The sequence below is a fragment of the Elaeis guineensis genome, chromosome 3, assembly GCF_000442705.2.
Source record: "Elaeis guineensis isolate ETL-2024a chromosome 3, EG11, whole genome shotgun sequence".
Classification (NCBI taxonomy): Eukaryota; Viridiplantae; Streptophyta; class Magnoliopsida; order Arecales; family Arecaceae; genus Elaeis; species Elaeis guineensis.
In genome coordinates this window covers 118,809,098-118,823,132 of record NC_025995.2, presented here as the reverse complement: position 1 = coordinate 118,823,132, position 14,035 = coordinate 118,809,098, and the positions used below count along the sequence as shown (strand labels likewise).

Below are 14,035 nucleotides of genomic sequence, written 5' to 3'. Positions count from 1 at the left end.
CAGGTTGTGTTGGTATCTCTCACCCAATGGGATGAGTGAAATATTATAGGTTCAGAGGTTGTTTGGCAGGAGACTTTCCATATGGAAAAAGCAATATAGTTTGTAATTTCACATAGGAAGTTACCATTCATAGGATCCTTTTGAACATGGATCATAGTGTTTTTGCCCCCTTGTACCATTGCTCGTAGCATGAGGGACCCAAAGATTACAGCCTTCTGGTTAATTACCATATGTCAAGTTGCAAGGATTCAACTATAATGATGAGTCAAGCAGAAACTTTGTTGGGCATACAAGGTTCGTCTCTTACATTATTAAATTATTGGCATGCACCATATTTTTTATGGACTTTTAGATTTTTTTTTTTTTTTGATTACCAGCCTTGTGCATATTACATGAGGACCATATTTGAACTTAACCAAATTGGAGGTTAATTCACACCTTGACATATGCATAAACCAGAAATTAGCTTGATCTAGATCTTAATTGCAAATGAAATCATCAAATCTTTTAAGAAACTTTACATGAAACATGGCAAATGTGTATAACCACCAAATTGAACAAGGCTGTCAAATTAACAAAAGGCTATCTTATTCAGGATCTCATTTTGTTGCTCAACAACCAAAAATAAATAAATAAACATAGGATACCAAATCCAACATTCTATATTGCATATAACCCATAACACCTGGGCTCAAATCTAGCTTCATGATAATGAGGCCTGCTAAGTAAAGCAGGGTCTAAACTCACAATAAGCCAAATTCACCCTGCTTTTAGTTTTTGTTCGTAAGTTTATGGTGCACTTATATCTTTGCAAAATATTTGTATGGCCTCATGATTATTCTGATATTCTCTGCAAGCTGTAAACATAATTTTGAAAACCTTTTTATTCAAACATCATAGGACATCCATACAACCGGTAAATGTGCACTATTTTTCTCTCAGTCCTGTAATTATGTTCTGTATTCCGCCTGGTGATATCTTATGCATCCACATATGGATTTTTTTTTTTCTATTTTGCATCTTAGAGTTACTAATGAGTTTTTGTGTTCATATTGATTTGTGACATCGTATATGGGAATCTATATTGTATGATCAACTACAAGATGTGATTGGTATGTGATAACCTGGTTGGGAGCACCTACAGGCACGATGTGAGTGTAAACATGTTTTTGAGGATTTTATGTACTCTTTCAGAAATATGAAGTGCAAACCTCATCTAATGATACCAAATATATATGTTTTCAAGAAACTGCTTCATCTTTCCTCTTTTCTTGTCTTTGAGGTTGTTGGAATATCAAACCATAAAATATAGTGCATTATGCCCCTATTGATATTGGTGAATGTATTGGCTGACTAGCACATTGATAGTTCATATGGGTGCTTGATGAAAGATTTTGCCACTAATTTATGTTTTAAATCATATATACACTTAACGTTCATCCATAAGCTTTAGGTACAGATTTTTTGCATGTTATTTGCTATGTCTATACAACTTCATTTCCTATGCAATTTTTCCAAGAAGATACACAACTATACCATCCTTTTCCAAAGAGATACACTATCAACTGTATATTAGTTAATTTCTCATGTATTTTCTTATAAGATATTCTTTCAAAGAGAATTTTTGAAGAGAAATAAATGTAGCTTATTCAGAAAGTGAAAAAAGTAACAGGGAATAAGAAAGTGAAAAGTAAGTGTATACTCTGGATAAAGTTGATAAAAAGGAAATATATCTTTGTTGCACTAATATACAGCACCGAAGGAGGACTTGATCAACCTGAACTCATTTATATTTGATAAATTTGTCATTGTTATATTTGAAATGATCTGACCACAATGATCCAATGTATTGAAGAGATTACTTTATGTTATCTTTGTCCTACATCTGTCCAAGTTATCATTTAATAACCGAATTATTTAAAAGTAAAAATAAACAAATGCATGTTAAACAAATCTGAGGACTAGGCGTGTAATAGATATTTTAGTTGAAACAAGATTTGTTAGAGTTATTAGAATTTAAAACTTTTAATAAGTGGGATTTAGGAAGTAAGATATGAGACCTGTGATAGTGGATGATAAGGTTTTGATTTAGGAATTTAACCTAACTTTTTGCATGGGCTGTCAGACTGAATAAAATTTTTGTGATTAAGAGGGGAGATATACAGATTAGAATGGTAATTGATGGGTGAAGACTCAAAACTTGGTGGCATATGTGAGAGAAGAAACAAAACTGGAAGGTAAAAACAAGATCCCAAATGTATAACTCTAATCATGTTTAGTCTATTTTATGAGATTTGGGTTCTTTTATTTGTTTATTTACTTCACAGGTAGTATTTTAGAGTTTTCTTCCAAGTCTGCAGGATATAATTCAGATTGATCCAATTCTGGTCTGACTTATTAAATTGTTATGCATTTGAGCCCAATACTTAACCTTGGCTATCGCTGAGTGGTTAAGTTGGTTAAATTACTGAATTTTGGAAAGTAGTGATCATCTGGATTTGATCCTAAGTTTAGCGAGGCATTCTTCCATTCTAATTTTACTTCAAAAAATACAAAACCGCTCAAACCTTAATGCTTGAAAATCAGATATGAAAGTTAAGAAGCCATTGCTTGTCTGAATCCACCATGGCAATCATTGTAGATAAATGAGAGAAACAGGATGCTTGATAATCTATATATCTGTGGTGCATGCTGCTGGAAACCAAATCATCCATGCAGCTTTTTATGCGCATTTCCTCCACAACATTCACGAAAACGAGTTAACCAGCCATAGTTAGGTCTCTTATTACAATCACATGGCATGATACACGTTGGTAATATTAGTATAATTGTAGAGCCAGCAATAATAGCAGCACTCTTAGGAACAAATTTGATAGCATAGAATGGAATGGAAGTTACGAAAATTCACCGGAGGAGGAAAGTAGGGACCTCGTGATGGAGAGTAGTGACTCTGTACATAATAATAATCATAACAATAACCAAACCAGATCTCCCAGCTATTCTCTTGCTAATTACTTTTTCCTTTTTTTTTTTTTTTCTGTTTTTTAATCTCTTGTTCGATCGGACTGGGTGCTCAGTTGAAGATCCTCTGGCACTGGGTGATGACGCTGCAGCCACGGCGGTAGGGGTTGGCCCTTTTCCCCCTGGAGCAGCGGTAGTACGAGTGGCCTCGGCGGTTGCATGGGACTCGGTTCCTAGAGAGCGCGCCGTAGCTGATGTATCTGACGCCGGCTCTGGCCAGGCCACGCCGGCTGATCCCGGTCTCGGTCTCCATCTCCGCGTCCTCGTCGGTGCACTGGCCTAGAAGCCCGTCACACGTGTCATCCCCCTTGGCGGCAAGGAAGTCCGCGAGGGCCTCGGAGGCCACGGTGTTGAGGGCCGACGAGTTGGCGACGCAGGCCACCGCCAGCAGGAGGAGGAGGAGGGGGAATACGAGGCGCGGAGCCATGCGGCAGAAAGGTGGTGTGGTTGGGTGGCTCTTGATCTCTTTGCTTCTTCCCTTCTTGGGTATCGGTTTTGTTGGTTATAGGCTGGCCTGGTCCCTAATTCCTTTCCTCTCGCGTGGGAGCGGGAGAGATGAAAGCCGAGAGGAGAGGAAGGCGGGGAAGGGTGGTGGGTTTGTGCAGTTTTGGAAAGCTAACGTATGGTAGGCTTTCGTTTGGAACGCCGTTTGGACCGGGATCCTGACATGTAGGGGGTGCCCGTTTCTTGCTCCTCGTTTTTCGTTTTGGGGTTCCAATCTTTTCTTTTCTTGCCATCCCCTCTCTACGCATCTGTGTGCGTGAGAGGGGAGGGGGGGGAGAGGAAAGGGGAAGGGAGTTACTTCGTTTTTTCGGTGGACGCCGAACCACAAACGAAAGCTGTGGCTAACTGGCATTTACTATATTTGCCATCCACAGTGCAAGCCTCCACTTACCCAGTTCTATATTCGGTCGTTTCTTAAAGTACCGCTTATTTGGCCCCAATTTTGATGATTATGTCTGCTACTCAGACGGGCCAACTCGCAGGAAGGTGAAGACTGTAGGAAATGTAATGCAGCGCATCCTCCACAGGCATGACTCACGCGTATCTGAATAACTAGCTGGTATTTGGATTTTTAGTTCAACTCTCATCCTCCGCCAACCTTCTCACTTTAGAAATCTTCTACAAATCGAGCACATGGAATGATGGAAGTTTTTGAGATGCCGGAAAGATATTTGTGGGATTCTCTTTTCACTTAAAAGCAAATATGGCGGTTCCACTCTTGGTTATTGATAAAGTTCAGCGATCTTTTCTTTGGGATCAAGAAATTGGAAAATGTAGAATTCATTTGATTTCTTTGGCTGATTTTTGTAGACCAAAAATAGAGGATGATTCGGGTCCAGTTGATTCGCGAGTTCATTGTCGTTCTCTTCTTCTCAAAGAAGCAGCATCTTTGATACTTGGTTCATATTCACTTTGGGTTCAAATTATTATGGTAAAGTACAAATTCAATGATGGTTGGGAGTCCTATTGTTGTGGGAGAAGGTATTCCTCTATATGGAGGGTGATGGCCAAAGAAGGGAGGTCTCTGGCTCACTGCTTTCAGTGACTTGTTGGTAATAAATCATGTATTAAAGTTTTAGAAGATACATGGCTTGATAACACATCTCTATTACAAATATCTATGTACATTAATTCTGATTCGCAATTAGATGATATGTCATTGGTAATATTTATCTCTTCAAATAGGGAATGACATGAGAAAGTATTACATGACTATTTTGCTCAAGAGTTGATAAGTTCCATAAAAGTTCTCCCCATTGCAAAAGTATTTGTTGGTTTGGTCAAAGACGGGGTCTACTAAAGTTAAGGTTAGGGAATTTTACAAGTTTTTATTACCTTCGAGTGATCTAACAGTACAATCTCTAGCTTTTTTCTCTTTGGTTTAGCACCTTGATGTTACCCCATGAGTCAGGATTTTTTGATGGAAGTTAGGCTGAAACCATTTGCCATGTAATTCTTTTTTGATGCATAGGGGTATAGTTAGGGTTCATAATGTGACTATTGTGGTGTATATGAGGATGTTAGCCATGTATTGCTTCGCTGTCATACGACGAAAGATACTTGAAAACTTCTCACTATAAATGTCACGTCCCAAATCTGAGACATAATACGATCATGCTATCAAGGGATGCAGCCCTCGATAATACGAAGCCACATTCATTTTTAATTATAATAACAAATATATCATAAATAAAAGAAATAAAATGATTCAATTCAATTTCTTAATTAAATTAAAATTGATTCAGAGCATTTAAATCTAAAAGTAAATATCAACCCAAGTTTCAAGATTCATAATTAAATAACTACAAGTCCGTGATCATAAAATAAATGAAACTTTCACTACAAAATTTTCAAGCTTGCTTCGCAGATTCTCAAACCTGGATATTTTTCGTTGGTCCTAAGCTTATTCCTCTGTACAAGAAAAAGAAAATAAAAAGAATATGAGCTATACTAGTCCAGTAAGTAGAACTTGCGCTTCTTTATTGAATCAAGTATAAGTTTTTTATGATAATGTAATATTTAAAAAATAATAGATAATATAAAATAAAATATTTCATAGAATATATAATAAAATAAGTCATAAACCAATCATGTATGCATAAATCATGAATATTTCATAAACATATTTCGTAAATCATTTTTGTCATATGTCTATATCATGTTTTTAAATCTTTCTCACAGATATTCGTGCTCTGGTCACTTTATACCGTGACAGGACCAGTGTTCTTAGTCGACAAGTTCATATTTTATATGTCAACTTTATACCTGCTAGCAAGGCCTGTGTTCTTATGGATGTTAGCTCCGGATGTCAACCTTTCCATAGGGATTCGTTCGTAGCTATCTAAGAGCCTTTGAAATCTTTATATTTTTTTTCTTAAAACATACATATACATAAGTGAAAATCAATAAAATTCATACTTCATAGACATTCTATTTTTATTAAAATATATTCATAAAATTCATATTCATAATAAAATATATTTTTTTTTGTATATCTCATATGCTAATCTTTATTTTATAAAAAAATATGATTTCATCATCAACAATTCTTTGCATAGAAAAATGATCATTTAAAAATAAATAACGAACGTAAGATCCACTTATCTCGATCGTCCTAAATCTTTAGTCTTTCTTAAATGAATCAGATAATTTTATTTAAAATATTAAATTATAATCAATTTTTATGTCACGCCTCCGACCCGAGATTTTGAATCGAGGGTCATGGCAACCGCCGCATACTCATAGAAAACTCTTCCCATAAGCATGCAAGGCATCTTATCATACTATCCTAAAACAACAGCGGAATAATTAGTCAACAATTTAAATCTAAAATATAACGACCTAAATTTTTTCTTTAATATCTCAATAAATTCAACAACGATTCAAAGGCTTTGCATAAAATTCAATAAGCCTTTCAACCTAAAATAAAAGTATGAAGATTCTGCTTCTGATCACTCTTCCATTCATATCTTGTATCATCTTAATTCTTCAACATCTGTAAAAACAGTAAAATAGGAGATAATGAGCTAGACAGCCCAGTAAGCAATGACCACTTTTCAATAGATTTCATTAGCATTTAAATAAATCATCATTTATAAAAAAATAAGCATATAGAGTTCATCAATTCGAAATCAATTTCAATTATGCAACATAATTCATGTCAAATTCATTTCTTTTTCGAAAATTCAAGTTTCTTTCCAAATTTCAATTTTTTTTGTTCTTCAATTTCTTTTCGTCAACCATGAGCTATGACCACATTTTCTCTGTGGCAGGGTCATAATACCGCGTATCTGCTTGCGGTAGGCTGCGAATCATCTGGCAGCCATGTTCTTTGGAACCGCTGGTCTCTCTGGCGGTTTGTCGCTGGTCTCTCTGGCGACATGTCGCTGGTCTCGCTGGCGACATAAACCCTAAGGACAATCAATTGCCAACGTATATGCCCCCATTGGCAGGGTCCTTTACATAGTCAGGTTGTCAATTCTTATTGTTTCTTATATCATAATTCTTCATAAATCATGTTTCATATTCTAATTTCGATAATAAAATATATAATCATGTAGTATCGAAATCAATTAATATAATGCATCATGAAATCAATATGTTCAATCATGCTTCATCATAACATTTCAAATAAGATATTTTCATAACAAAATACCATTCATCCAATTCATGCATCGTTTCACAAATCATGTCAGAAGAATACATTATAATTTGCCGATAAATCTAGAAAAAGTGAAACATTATTTATCTCGAATGCATTCCAATAAATCCACATAATTCTATAAATTTTCTTCCAAAAATTCTGTTCGTAGATCATATCGCGATATCCCATGATCAAACATCCACAATCATATACAGAATCAATTTCAATAATTAGAAAGAATACGAATACCATATTTCAACGGTTTAGATTGGGTCCAATCATCTAATTTCATCTAATCAAAATCTAATTAGGACCTAAACGATCCAAGGTTTGACTATCAGATCAAATCGGATTCGAAGTGATAGGACCGAGGTTTCTTCATCGATTTCATAAAATCAAGTGGAGAGAGAAAATCAGAGGAGAGAGAATTCATGAGGTACAATTCGAATTGATCAAGTGACACAATCCAATATTACGATTGGTCCAATATCTCAATTGGTGAAACCAACATGATCAAATCAAATCATGGCTAGATCGGAATCATGGATGATCAAATCTAAAGATTCATGGTCTGATTAAGGTGGGTGCCAGTATGCTGTCTGACAATCATGGATCAGGATTCTTCATTAGAATCAGATCAGACTTATTAAAAAAAATTTCTTCATTCACTAACCTTTTTTAGAGAGAGAATCAATCAAGATAGAGAATATTTTAGAGAGAGAAAAATTTAGAGAGAGAAAACTCATCCTGAATTCTTCAGACAATATGATTCAACAAATTCTGATCGATCAGATCAAATCATGCTAAAATTATCATGTGGATAATTCAATAAGATCATGAGAAATAAAATCTAAAAATATCTGATCTGATCAAAGTGGATATCGGTGTACCGTCCGACGATCACAGATCAAAAATTCATCACGAGGATCATTTAAATTCATCATCATTCTTCTCAAAATTTTAGAAATCTTAAGAGAGAGAAATAATCTAGAGAGAGGATTCTAGAGAGAGAAAGTAGAGAGAGAAAGTCCAATTCTAGAGAGAGAAAATACTAATTCAAGCTGAAGAGAGAGAGGAAAGAGAGAGAAACTCTCTTTCTCATATTTTATTATTTATCTCATTATTTATTAATTAATTTTATTTTTCTCTTTCTTCTTTTCTTTCTTTCTCTCTTTTTTTTTCACGGAAGAGAGAGGAAAAAAAATCCTATTTATTATTATTATTTTATTATTATTTTATTTTTCTTCTTTCTTTTTTTTTTTCTTTTCCTTTTTCTTTCCTTTTTCTTCTTTTTCTTTTCTTTTTCTTTTCTTTTCTTTCTTCTTCTTTTCTTTTTCTTTTTCTTTTTCTTTTCCTTCTTCTTCTTCTGTTTCTTTTCTTCTTCCCGTGGGCTTGTTTGGGGCTGAAACAGGGGACCTTGAGGTCCCCTCGTTGGGTGGCCAGCCGGCGGCGTAGCCGGCGTGGGGCGGCCGTCGGCAAGAGGAGAGACGATTCGCGGCAAGAGGAGGTCAAACCGGTGGTCGACGGTGACCACCGACGACGGAAAAATAGAAAAAAAAGAAGATTTTTCCGCAACAAAATCCGACGACTTCGGTCGCTGGCGAGTGTGCACATCGGCACGGGAAGGAAGGGGGAGGAGAGAGGAAGGGGAGGAAGCTTACCTCCGACGCCGGCGAGGCTTTTCCGGCGAGAAATTGGATGGCACAAGGACGGGTCTCTGTGAGAAAATTTTCGGCGATTTCCGCCGTTTTGCCCTGGGATTCTTTGGTAGGGAGAAGGGTCTCCCCTTTAAATAGAACCAAAGGAGAGGAGTTTGACTCTCCAGTGAGGTTTCCGACTCCGATTAGGAGCCGGTCGGGAGAAGAAGACTCCCTGCGGGAGTCTTCATCATTTTTTTTTTGGTTTGTTTGGGCTGGCTGGGCTATCACATTTTATTTCATATATTTAATAAAATTAAATAATAAAAAAATAGTTGACTGGGTGACCAGTCCAATAGACCATCCGGATACTAAATCGATTCGGAGTCATCTCGTTAAGATCAACATGGATCCCTAAAAGAGGAAAAGATGGTCCGATACAAGATCTATAGGTCTTTCTTAGAGAGAGAAAGGAGAGAAAAATTTTAGAGAGAGAAAAAGAGAGAGAAATTTTATAGAGAGAAAAAGAGAGAGAAAGAAAAAATCTTCTCTCTTTTTTTTTTCTTCCCTTCTTCCTTTCTTCTCTCTTTTCTTTTCTTCTTTCTTTTCCTGGCCGAACAAAGGAGCGACACGAAGGAGGGGGGCCTTGGTGGCTCGTGCTCTATTGAGGTGCGACGGCACGGTCGGAGGTCCGACAGCAGGTGGTGGCGTTTGGTCAACAGCGACGGAGTAAGAGAGGGCCGGTGGCAGGCAATAGGCCAAAAGAAAATAGAAAAAAATCGAAAAAAACAAGGGACCGCCCCCTTTCTTTAAATTTTCTCCGATCATTGGCCGATCACCAGCGGCCATGACCTTCGAAGAAGATAGATAGAGAGGTGGGGGTCCAAATCCAGGAGTGAAATGCTGCAAACGATGGCGTCGGTGGTCGAAAAAGAGAGAACAAAGTTCGATCAAATAGGGACAAAAATAGAGTTTTTGTTTTTATGGGATTTTCGACGAATTCGACGGCCGATGAGAGTGCACGATACCATGAGAAGGAGGGGAAGGAAGAGAGGAAGGAGGGCCGGGGCTTACCTCCGACTACGATGAGGTCTCCGACGAGGATTTGAGGCAAACACGGTGAAAGCATCCGCGGCTTCAATGGAAGAATCTGAGAAGGAGGAAAGAAAATCAGTGCTCGACGTGGCCGACCATGGAGGAGGAAGGAAGGATTTTATAGGGCTCTTCCTCGGGTTCCTATTTGCCCTAGGAGTCTTTGATCTAATCGGACAAGGGGAGGAAGATGAAGACTCCCGTTGAGTCTTCATTTATTTTTTTTTTTATGGGCTTGATGGGCCAAAATCGGGTGGGCTGGTTTATTAGAACAGGATATTACATTCTATCTCTCTTAAAAATAAAGTTTCATCCTTGAAACTTGGTATATTTTTACTCTTTTACCAATAGGGATCTTAATCTTCATACTATCCTTACTATACTCTTAAATCTGGTTCCATCAATCCTAACTTCCTCATCTAAAATTTATTTATTTATTTTTAACAAGACATTGATGAAAGGAACTTTCCTAAAAGAAGATATAACATATAGTGGCTTATTTAATTATATATATTTATTACTTGGAAGATGTAAAAGAATGAGAAAATTCATAATCAAATAGCATATGAGCATCTATGGGGTAACTAGAATGGTACCTGTAACTACTTGATTGCTTGTACTGACATCTTGTTGAGTCAAGACGAACACTTATGCATTTTCTTATTATTTCTGATTTGCTAGTTTGGAAGTCTTTGAACTGTCTTTTTTTCTTAATAAGACAATCTCATGCCATATGTCCTATTCTGCCGCATGAAAAGCATGCTCCCAACTTTTTGAGACAAAGTCCATAATGATTTTTGCCACAATATTCACAGATCATAGCTTCTTTATTATTCTCTGCAATATTAGTAGAATTTTTCTGTTGATCATTTAAATTTTCTATTGGTCTCGAACTCTTTTTGTTACTCCTCTCTTGTTCTGATCTTTTTATCTCGGATTCTACTTTCAAAGCTCATTCTAACATATCTTTATAATCATTAAAAATGTGAGAAGACAATCGAGATCGAATCTCATATCTTAATCCTTGCTCAAATCTATTAGCTTTGCTCCTTTCGGACTCCATAAGCTAGGGGCAAAAACGGGCTAACTCATTGAATTTGTTTGCATACTTTAATACTGTCATTTCAAAATCAAGAACTCATTTTTCTTTACTAATCTCATTGTTCTGGAGAAGTATTGATCATAAAATATCTTTTTAAACTTCTCCCAAGTCAACTAGTCATCGATATTCTCATAGACAGCCTTTATTGCAATCCACCAATACTCGACGTTTTCTTTCAGCATAGATATGGCTAATTTGATCTTCACATTCTCAGAATACTGTAGGACATCGAACATCTTCTCTATCTTCCGAATCTAGGTCTCTGCAACTAGAGGGTCAAGTCCACCCTGAAACAATGGTGGATTAAGCCTTTTAAACCTTTTCTAATATGACTCTAATGATGGTGCAGGTTGAGGAGCGGCTTGTGTCTGCTGTTATTGCTGAATAAGCTGAGCCACCACTTGGCATACTCCAGCAATATTTGTCTGAGTGGCTGGCGCATTAGGAGCCCGCTCAACCGATTGGTTGGCAGCTCCCCGCGACGTCATTCTTGCTCCTCTTATCCTAGCAGCCATATTTGCCAAAGTTTCGTCCTCCCTGTCACTCATCGTTTTCTATCCAAAATTTGACATTATTCTATTTCTATAACAAAGCAGTAGTATAGTTAATAAAATTTATCCTTCTTTATTAAGTCAGAATCTAACTATACGTGACCTAACTATCCACTGCTAGATTTTAAGTTCTACCATGATCAAACCTATAGCTTTGATACCATAGAATATCACGTCTCAAATCCGAGACATAACATGGCCATGCTATCAAGGGATGCAGCCCTCGATAATACAAAGCCACGTTCATTTTCTTAATTATAATAGCAAATGTATCATAAATAAAAGAAATAAAAAGATTTAATTCAAATTTTTAATTAAACCAAAATTAATTCAGAGCATCTAAATTCATAAGTAAATATCAACTCAAGTCTCAAGATTCATAATTAAATAATTACAAGTCCGTGATCATAAAATAAACTAAACTTTCACTATAAAATTTTCAAGCTTACTTCGTAGATCTCCAAGTCTGGATTTTCTTCATTGGTCCTAATCTTATTCCTCTGTATAAAAAAAAAGAAATAAAAAGAATATGAGCTATACTAGCTCAGTAAGTAGAACTTGCGCTTCTTTACCGAATCAAACATAAGTTTTTCATGATAATACAATATTTAAAAAATAATAGATAATATAAAATAAAGTATTTCATAGAACATGTAATATCCTGTTCTAAATCGAGCCCACCCAATTAAGCCCACAAAGTCCAAAATAGAAAAAAAAAAAAATAGAGAACGACGGGAGTCTTCTTCTTCCCCGAGCTCGATTAGGAGAAGGCCTCTTAGGGCCAACGAGGGACCCTAGGAAAAGTCCTATAAATCCCCCCTCTCCTCCTCCATGGTCTGCTATGGCAAACGTCGGTTTTCCCTTCTCCTTCTTCCTAGATTTTTTCGTTGAAGCTGCCGACTCTATTTTCGTGTTTACCTCAAATTCTCGTCAGAGACCTCACCAGAGTCGGAGGTAAGCTCTGACCTTTCTTCCTCTCTCTCTTGCCCTCCTTCCCATAGCTTCGTGCACTCTCGCCGACCATCGGGATTGTCGGAAAATCCACAAAACATCATGCCCTATTTTTTCTTGTTCGATCGAGCTCTTTCTTCCTCTTTTTCGGCCACCAGCGCCGCGCCCATGGTGCCGCACCCATAGGTCATGACCCCACCTCCTTAGCCTCCTTCTCCAAAGGTCATGGCCATCGGTGATCAGCCAATGATCAGAGAAATCCAAGAAAAGGGATGGATCCCCCATTTTTCATTTTTTTCTAAATCCCCCACCGACCGAGCCTCACTGCCGGTGATCTTTTGCTCTCCGCTATCGGCCGCCACTGTCGGACCTTCGATCGTGCTGCCGCCCTTCGTCGGAGCCCAAGCCATCGAGCCCCTCCCTTCGGTCCCTCCTCAAAAGAAAAAGAAAAGGAAAAAGAAGAAAAGAAAAAAAAAAGAGAGAATTTTCTCTCTCCTCTTTCTCCCTCTTTTCCTCTCTTCTCTCTCCACTTTCTCTCTCTACTTTCTCTTTCTAGAATTTTGTTTCTGTAAAAATTTTCTCTCCTCTTTTGTTTTCTCTCTCCTTCTCTCTCTAAATTTTTCTTCCTTTATTCTCTCTCCATCTGATTCATGGATCCTCGTATGAGCTTGAGATGATGTACCCAAAGCAATCTGAAACTGCTTTAATATCTATGCAAGATATCGGACATCACCCTGATCATGTCAAATACCCTTGAAACCTACTATTGATGAACCTATTGATTGATCTTGGTCTTGATTTCACTTCATGCTTCATGATTTTTTGATCAAGTCACCTACATCTGATTTTTGGTTAGAAAGATCCTGAATTATCCCAACATCCGGACCGTCAGTCTTCTTTCTTTATTATTGAATTAATAAATATAAATTAATGATATTTTTAATAGGTTAAATAGGTTTGATAAATTTATCTATCAAAGTTTGAAGAGCTAGGACGAAAAAAGGTAAGTAATCCTGACACTTCTTACTTGCTTTTGAAATTATTGATTATTTTAACATGAAAAAAAATTATTTTATATTTTCATAGAATAAAGATCTAGCATATGCATTGTGAAATTCATGATTTATCATAAAATAGTAATTTATGAATATTTTAATATGAATGATTTTTTATGAAATATGAACTCCATATTTATGAAATATATGTCTGGTCATAAAAGGAATGATTTCACGATTGTTTTACTGTTAAAGATTATTTATGATTATGAACTTTATAAAATTATCTAGTATCTTATTTAAGCATGATTTAAGAAATATAATTTGATGAAATATGATTTAAGAATGTCTATCTTAAGAAACATGGAAAAAAGGCTCTCAGATAGCTATGTACGATCTTGCCAATGGGTAATAGTTATTGGCATATGACCTTGCCAATGAGTAATAGTAATTGGCATTCAACCCTGCCAATGGATAATAATAGTTGGTATACGACTCTGCTAATGGATAATAGTAGTTGGTTCATGATTATGGTCTTG

At 36.6% G+C, this 14,035-nt stretch overlaps 1 protein-coding gene and 1 long non-coding RNA gene across 5 annotated transcripts in view; both read right to left on the bottom strand.

Annotated features, from left to right (window-relative positions):
- LOC140856633 (uncharacterized) overlaps positions 1-14,035 on the bottom strand; it is a 111,161-nt gene that overhangs the window by 94,725 nt on the left and 2,401 nt on the right. The gene's annotated exons all lie outside the window — the stretch shown is intronic.
- On the bottom strand, positions 3,074-3,746 carry LOC140856145 (protein RALF-like 22). Its single transcript, XM_073253310.1, has one exon. The coding sequence runs from the start codon at positions 3,446-3,448 to the stop codon at positions 3,074-3,076; it is 375 nt and encodes a 124-aa protein (XP_073109411.1). The 5' UTR covers positions 3,449-3,746.

Bases quoted from the DNA above. Each gene is read 5' to 3' on its own strand.
- LOC140856145 (XM_073253310.1), bottom strand. From the start codon at position 3,448: ATGGCTCCGCGCCTCGTATTCCCCCTCCTCCTCCTCCTGCTGGCGGTG.